This window comes from Morone saxatilis, unplaced genomic scaffold (genome assembly GCF_004916995.1).
Source record: "Morone saxatilis isolate NCDOM2014 unplaced genomic scaffold, NCSU_SB_2.0 Contig19, whole genome shotgun sequence".
Lineage (NCBI taxonomy): Eukaryota > Metazoa > Chordata > Actinopteri > Moronidae > Morone > Morone saxatilis.
In genome coordinates this window covers 22,877,085-22,885,586 of record NW_023339751.1, presented here as the reverse complement: position 1 = coordinate 22,885,586, position 8,502 = coordinate 22,877,085, and the positions used below count along the sequence as shown (strand labels likewise).

At 37.3% G+C, this 8,502-nt stretch overlaps 2 protein-coding genes across 2 annotated transcripts in view; both read right to left on the bottom strand.

The window, feature by feature from the left end:
- LOC118329006 (synaptic vesicular amine transporter-like) overlaps positions 1–3,220 on the bottom strand; it is a gene marked incomplete in the record, with an annotated part of 22,659 nt that extends 19,439 nt beyond the window's left edge. Inside the window, 2 exon segments of the mRNA XM_035662937.1 lie at positions 2,905–3,082; positions 3,184–3,220. Of these exon segments, the coding sequence (XP_035518830.1) occupies positions 2,905–3,037 (133 nt within the window).
- Positions 3,221–6,295: 3,075 nt separating this feature from the next.
- LOC118329638 (cytosolic phospholipase A2 epsilon-like) overlaps positions 6,296–8,502 on the bottom strand; it is a 12,082-nt gene continuing 9,875 nt past the window's right edge. The window contains exons 14-15 of the mRNA XM_035663867.1: positions 8,423–8,495; positions 6,296–7,373 (exon numbers count right to left, since the gene is read on the bottom strand). Of these exons, the coding sequence (XP_035519760.1) occupies positions 7,159–7,373; positions 8,423–8,495 (288 nt within the window). The 3' untranslated portion in view covers positions 6,296–7,158. The remainder of the gene's footprint in view (positions 7,374–8,422; positions 8,496–8,502) is intronic.

The following is an 8,502-nucleotide window of genomic DNA, read 5'->3' as shown; positions in this document are numbered from 1 at the left end:
GAGAGAGAGACAGAGAGAGAATGTTTTATTGTGTTATTCTCAACAACCCCTAGACATCTCGAAGACGTAACACCCTAATAACAATTTGAGAAAAAAATCTTTGTGACATGTTAACTTAAATCCCAAGTAATTAAATGATGGAGGTAAAATCTAAATATTAAAACCTTTTCTCTTCCAAATCTCAGAAGGCTAGGGAATGAACCAGAGAGAAAGAGAGAGAGAGACAGAGAGAGAGAGAGAGAGAGAGAATTTCCATTTGGATGGAAATCCAATTGGAAAGATAGAAAAGAAGTTAATTGTTGAGTCTCATTCCAAGGTTATCAAATATTGATGCTGGGAATGAGACTCGACAATCAACTATCTTCAAGCCTTCATTCCGAAGTGTCTTTCTATCTTTCTCGGCTCTGATTGGTTGTTTTATTTCAGGTTCTGTGGATTCTTGCGAATACCATTAGGAGCACTAGGAGGAGCCAAATGAACCAGATTTTTTCACAGATTATCTGTCTCATGTACTGCAGTGGCAAATACGACAAAACGTTTTTTTTTATAAAAGTTACCTACTGCAGCTTAAACAAAAAATATATAAAATACCATGTTACTGGCTATAATAACCATGTATATTAGATTGCAATGTTCATGGAATAATGGAATTATGCATGACTTTTCTTTGTTTTGATATCTGCATTATATATTGGCTATCTGTTGCCCTGCTCTCTAAATATTGGAATCAGCTACTAATTTGATCTTTCAGTCTTCTCCTTGAAGACCTCTTGCAAACCTATCAACATGCTGAATTAAGTTAATCTTTCATATGAGTTTGGGTTACTGATACAATATGTTAAGCCTGAGATTATAAAGCATTTAAGCCAAAATGTTGACATTGACAGTAGAAGTAAATCTACAAAACAATAATCAACAAAGAAAATAAAATGATAGTAAACCACCACAACTACACATTAGTTTTACATTTTACATTTTGTGTGTCAGAGAATTATGAACTAGACATTTTAATTATGGCCACATATTGACTGTTGGTCATGCCAAATAACTAATGTATACTGTAGGGCTCCATAATTATTCAACATATTACAAAAATATGGTTAAGTGCAATATCCAAATTGCAGAAGCAATAGGCAAATAACAAGAGCTGTACTGTTTTGATAAAGGTAAATGTGCGAGAAACAGCATTATAATGGAGTACTGTAGTTCTGCAGAGATTCCCAGGTCAACATATCTTGTTCTCCAGATTTAAGAAAACTTAAATCTCTTAAATCTGGAATTTCAAATCATCATGATTTTAACAGTTTTTTTGTGAAAATTAAATTTGGGAAGCAAAAAGTATTCCCACTAATGATATCGCAATATCTGTAAATAATCACAATATAATGTTTTATAAACCAATTTCATTTTCTGTCCACAGGCTATTTTCAGTGATTCAATTCAGTCATGTTTTAATAATTCTGCATTGAGGTCTGCTTCATATTAGTGGAGGGATCTGCTTTATTCTGCTTTCATTCAGGATCTTGTCTCAATAAAATTCTGGAAACAGATGAAAATGGTTTCATCTCCGTCAGTCTTTTCTGCCAGTCAGAAAGCAGGGCGGTGTGCGGAACAGAGACATGCAGTGAACAGCAACATGTTATCTGGACTATGTGATCCAGCAAAGACCTAAAAGCCAATACGACATTTTGTGAGAGCCTGTAAGCAAACAACTGTAAACTGTTGATGCTGGTCTCAGTCATTAACTCTTCCTACACTGTAAAACTGAGTTATTAATTTTTTACCTCAAAATTCCATTTATGTACCCATTACCAAAGTAATAACATTCTAAAATCTGATTTTATGTTTTAGGGTTTTTGAAAAATAATGTGTTCAACAGAAATTAATGTAATGATCTGTTCTGGTCACCTTTTAGACTCTATCTGAAGATTTGGAAATAAATGTATTGATTTATAATGCCACCGTTAAATATATTGTATATGTGCCATGGTAATGTTTTTGAGTTCATATCTTCTTTTGAGGGGTTTTCCAAGCATATATTGATATATGTGATTGTTTGTGATATTTCTGCCGCCCTCTAGCCACCCCATGAATATTTCTCTAGATCCGCCCGACATCCCTTTAGGAACCATTTACACCATGCAGATAATCTATTGAAATCTCCTAAATATATTACAATCAATTCATTTATCCACGACCTTAGCACAAATTAAGGGAAACCTATCATTAATTTCCACCTGAAAATCTTTCAGAACCCAAATGAAAACCAAATTCCCAGCTCCAATAACATCGCTTTGGAACTGATGATGATTGAAGATAGGCACCAAGTTTGCAGGGGTACAAGTTATTTTTAAAATGAAAATTAATCAAAATTAATGTGTTAAATCTGTCAGCATTTGACAGCAAACTGGGGTGGCCAGGTGGCAGCCAACCCCTCTAGATCTGCCCCTGCAAATTTGACTATTATATGTTATAATAGCCTGACGTTACGTTAAGTCTGCTGTTACTTTATAAACTGGATTGTAGTCAGGTGGACACAATGTAATGAGGAGAGAGACAGCACATTAGCATATTAAGGGACTTTTAATATGACCTCTGTGAGCGTCAGATGGAGGGATTAGCTGATCTCAAATCTGATCTTGTAGTTTTCAGTCATTCTAACGGAGATCAGCGTTATTAGACCTGCGCTATATATTTTATAATATGGAGCACATCATTGTTAAATTACTAATAACTGAATAATTAATTAGCCAATATATTACACGTTTACAGACGAATTTTAGCTGCGCTCTAATCAAAGACAATTGGGCATATTTGCGTATTTGGACGGACTTTGTGAACTGGACTACCTGTTGCGAAGAAAAAAAACTTTGCAGAGATGTAAGAGGTAAGAAAAGCACCTACCGACTACAGTCAGCAGCATGTTATCCAGGAGCAGAGCGACGAAAACAATGAAGAGAATCAGTTTCCTCGACTGTCTCTCCTCTCTGAGCCATTTCAACAAATTAAACTGCCGAAGCGCATCTAATCTCCCCATGTTGTTAGTCCCGAGAAGAGCAAGACAGCAGAAAACAGAGTCCTCCTGGAGAGAGACAAATGGCAGTGGCAGTGTCAGTAACAAAAAAAAACTAGTTAAAAAACTAGTTAAAAATAACTAACAAACTGAATGTTCACGAAGCTTACCTTGGGCGCACAGCAGCAGCAGCAACAACAGCAGCAGTGCTGGGAGGAGGAGCAGGATGCTCTCCTTCTACTGACTGGATCCACTGCTGACGTCATTCAACCTTTATGTGTAGGTTCCTGTCAGACCTGCCTTCAAACACTCAAACCACAACTATTGGATGAGCGCACAATAATACAGCCTACACAATTGACCTACAATAGTGCAAGTGGATAACAGACAGCACACAACACCTCAAACTATATGGGCTTTATTGATGTAAAGTTTAATACTGACCAGATGCAACCCTGGGTGGAAGGTCAACTAATCTCTTTCCATAACCTGTGCTCAGTGGTATTGATTCATAATTTACTACCTGCCAAGCATTCACAAGATGGAGTGCTACAGATAAATCCTCTTGCATCTTAGCTAACTGACATAACCCCAGATAACTAAAAAATCATTCAGTAATTATAAGAAACAACACCCTGGTGTGTTCACATCCCAATCTAACAGGTTTATTTAAGAGATCAAAACAATAGATTAATGTGTTGATGAACTCAATTGAAAGCTTAAAGCTGCAGTAGGTCACTAAAAGTAACTTTTCTAAAAACTTCTATATCCTGACAGTAATACATGAGACAGATAATCTGTGAAAAACAGCAAAATTTTTCTACTGCAGCTTTAATTTACTTCAGTGGCCTATAGGCTATAGGGTGACATGTTCATGGAATTACTAACATTAAGTGGTAAAAACTGCTGAATTAGATCCATACCAAATCAAAGTAAAGCCCTAAATGTTTGATTAAAGACTGCATTCATGTTTTTGGTTTTCTTCGGGGAAAAACTCTACAACAAGGTAAAAATTATTAAATTATTAAAATGTTTGGCTCCAGTCATCAATTCTATCGGTTACTATAACATCATGCTCACCAACAGTCTGAGATGCAGCAACATTGGTTTAACTTGTGGAAGCTGAACCACCTCAGTCCAGTCAGACCTGCCAACCCTATAGAGCAGCGTGTCTCAAACTATGGTACATCTAGATTGCTGCCTCTAGTGGTAAGCAGTCTCTGAAATATTTTTTAAAAATGAAATAAATAAATTTATTTAGACTAAAATGCTGCTGGAATGTAGTTTAAAATAATAATTTATATTTCCTGTAATATTTTTGTTTCAATATTGTTCATAAAGTTACTTGACTTACCGCTGACATTTAGTGACAACAATGACAACGCAATTATTGATACATTGATACCTCGATACTTGATACTGAGGTTGATGAGAATGATGATTTAATCCATTGCTCTAATATTGATTAAGCTATCTAAAGCTATATAAGTGGCCTCTGTATTTTAAAATGTTTCTTAAAGTAATATTTTTGAACACTCATTTTATTTGCCTTTGGGTCTTTGATAGGTTGCACGGATAATTTCAAATTTAAATGAATTTGGTGTTAAAATTTGGCATTTTTGTCTAGTTATCTGTGCTTGTCAAATCAAGCACAGGGTTTCTTGAATAACATATTTTTATTTTTTTTATTTCACCCTGAATTCTTCCCAAATCCCAAAGGCAGATGCGAATTTGAGAGAGTGAGAGAGAGAGAGAGAGAGAGACCTATGGAATGCTTTTTTCAGCAGTGAAATACTGGCCAGTGTTGGAACCGCTTCAATCTGAAGGTACCTGTCATTGTTCACTCTCTCACTTCTTTCTGGTTTTACAGCAGCACCATCTTGTGCTCTGGTAATGCTACTGCAACAGGGCTTGCACTGACCTGGTGCAAAACTACTCAACAGGCTAACATCATTATATAATCAGTCTCATGAACTGTTTCAATGATATTGGTGTTAGGCTTTAAGTGTTTGGCTAAAAATTTAATTTTTTTCTAACTTCGCACCATTGCCAAAATTAAGCAATTCCTCTCTTTCAAAGATCTCGAGAAAGTCATCTGCACCTTTATATCCTCCCGCCTGGACTACTGCAACTCTCTGTACACTGGAATTAGTCAGTCATCATTGTCCTGCCTGCAGCTGGTCTAGAACGCTGCAGCATGGCTTCTGACAGGTATTCGGAAGAAGGACCATATTACACCTATCCTGGTCTCTGTCCACTGGCTGCCTGCACGGTTCAGAATTGATTTAAAGGTTCTCCTGTTTGTCTATAAATTCCTTCATGGGCTGGACCCCAGTTATATTGCAGACCTTCTAACTCCTTATTTTACATCTATGTCCACATCCATGTCCCTCCATTCAGCTGACTTAGGGATTGTGGCTCTCCCGCATTCCAAACACAAGCTCAGGGGTGACCACGCTTTTGCTGTTGCTGCCCCTAGACTGGCACATCAGAACTGCCCCCTCCACTGACTTTTTTAAGTCTCAAAACATAGTTTTATTTTCTAGCGTCTGAAGCCTCCGGCTGAAAAATGGGCAGCGTGAGGTTTCGAGCGACTTTGACCAGGGCCAAATTGTTAAGACTAGACAACCTGGTCAGAGCATCTCCAAAACTGCAGCTCTTGTGGGGTGTTCCCGGTCTGCCGTGGTCAGTATCTATCAAAAGTGTTCCGAGGAAAGAAAAGTGGTGAACTGGAGACAGGGTCATGGGTGGCCAGGACTCATTGAGGCATGTGGGGAGAGAAGACTGACCCGTGTGCTGCTGTGGGAATTTATTTATTTTTTGTCTATATTTCTTTTTAATTATGTTACTCTTAATTATGGTTTCGTCTACCTGTTCTGGTCAAATTTGGACAGCTAAATAACAGAACTTGTTAAAATGTAGTAAAATGTTCCTCTAAATGGGTAACATATTGAATAAAACATGGTAATGTAATCAGTTACATTGAATAACATTGTGTGAACTGAATTTATTTAAGAATATTTAACACCTTATTTTACAGTCCCTTGGAAACTAGATGGTAACAACATATAGTTATTCGGAAAGTACCAAAGGAACTGGCTAGTAAGTACAAAGTTTTTATTTAGTAAGTACCATGAAATCTACCAGGAAACTATGGTATTGAAATCTAAGTAATATATCACAGAATGGTAGAGCTTTGTGATCCAATAAAGTTTGTCTGAAATGTCAACACTTCTGCACATATTCACACACTCACTCTAAATTTTTTTTCAATTTGTGAGATTTATTGGCATGGAAAGAGCTCATACAAACAGATATTAACCGTTATATAAAAACAATCATAAATGTGTGAATCTGAATTTGTTGCAACTTCCCTGTAACGCTCTAAAGTGGTTTCATCTCGTTGAAACTCTTTGGTCTGAACTGGGCTTTACTTGCTACACTTGCATTTTATTGAATGGGGGTAAGATTTGAAGCCAGCCATGGGTGCATTGTTAAATTTTAAGGGTTGTGTCAAACAAATTGATTGCTTCTACATGTTCTAAACTGGAGATCTGACAAGCTGATTTGCATGCTAAGCCATCAGCTGGCTTGAGTCGAGCTGAGAGAACCAGTTTACACTGCTGCAACTTTTCCCTGCAACGTTCTAATCTGTTTCATTATGAATCTTTATTATGAGTCTGTAAAACTCATAAGTGTCCCCCGTAAACAAGGCAAGTAGGAACTACAATTACTCTTCACAAAAGGTAGCATGATTAGCAACTTAAATGTTACACATATACATATATAAATAAATAATAAAGTGCTAGAAATTATACTAAAATAAGCATTATAACTAACTGTAAGTAACCCAAATATGTATTGTGTACAGTAACCTGCAAATGTACAGTGCATAATAACTGTGGTTAGATTGTCTTCTTCAAATCTAATTAAATCAGTGGCTAGAGTAAGTAGGCACCACTAACACCTACACAAATGACTCATGTTGAGCTGTACTCTCAGCATGATGCCTCGGTTTAATGGAGGTCTGGCAATCAACATTTTTATATGTTTTAAGGTAACTGAAGGCAACATGCTAAGGTACAAACTGAGCAGATATTTACTTATGCTGCTTATAAAAATGATAACTAGGAGAAATATTTCTCCTATTTATTCATCTTGGATGCCTTCCTCTTCAGGGACTTGTGGATGGCCTTGGTGATGCTCTCTTTGTTATTTAACACATTATAAGTGGTCAAGTCCACCAGAGCCTCATAATCCTCTTTTGTGTAGGTCATGTTCTTGGTGGTGTATGGAGAGCTGCTGCTGCTCACATCCACCTCCCCAGCTCTCATTTCTTCTTCAGTCTCACGCTTTACACCTGTACAGTCATAAAATAATGATACAGTTGGGTGAATAATGCTGTACAAAACACAATACAATGGGTGGTTTACAATAGGTTCACACTTGGTTTCTGCTAGCCAAGCGTGAAGTCAAGTGTGAACCTATCGTGACGTCACCCATTGGTTTGTGGGGACCGTTTTGAGGCCTCAAGTTTGGCATTATGGTTGTCGCCATGACAGTTTGACAGAGCCAGGGGAGGTGACATACTGCGAGTTGAGCTCTGACTGGCTGCGTAGTTTCGGCGTAGCAGGAAACAATGGCGACTTGCCTGGTCACATAAGTTCTTATATTACAAAAAAACAGTACAGTAAATTATTTTTCTGTAATGATTATAGGTGAGTAACACAGTTACATAATCTTGATTCATATCTGATCAGCACTGCCTAGTCTGACAGTTTGATTAATTGATTGAGTTTGGTGTGTAGCTGGACAGACTCACTGAGGATGTCAATCACAAGGTAGCCACGCCCTAAAGCATATCCTTCTTTATCGTCCATTTTACTCTAAATGGGACTGTAATTTACTAAATGAACATCATGCTGTATGGAAGATGACTTGAAACTAGAGATTGAGACCATAAACTCATTAGGAAACTGTTTACTGAGCTATTAAATCAAGTCAGAAGTCAGCTCATTTCTCAATAAGAGTGCATGGTATCGTTTTTTTATTGCAGCCTCCCCCTGCTGGCCTTTACATAGGATGCAGGTTTAAGACACTTCCCTGTTGGCTTCACTTCACAGACACAGAAGCTGTCTATTATATATACTGTCAATGGTCTAAATATGATTTATTTTCCAGCGTTCAGTCTAGTATCACTTTTGGTCAATGCCATGGATTATATGCTCGCTCACACCTTTGGACTATAGCGTACTGTGTAAAATATAATGGATGCAGTAACTGTTTGAATCTGAATAGAGAGGATAACCACTTTTCTCTAACTGGTTATTATACTATCCTTTATAGTGGTAATTATTTACAACACTGCAGTAAACAAACACAGCCAGCGTGCATTTCAAATGGCCTTACCAGGACTTTTGAAGTGTTTGTATGTGACATTGACAAGTGGGAAATGAACCACTATTGGGGCCTTGGGATTCTCCTCATCC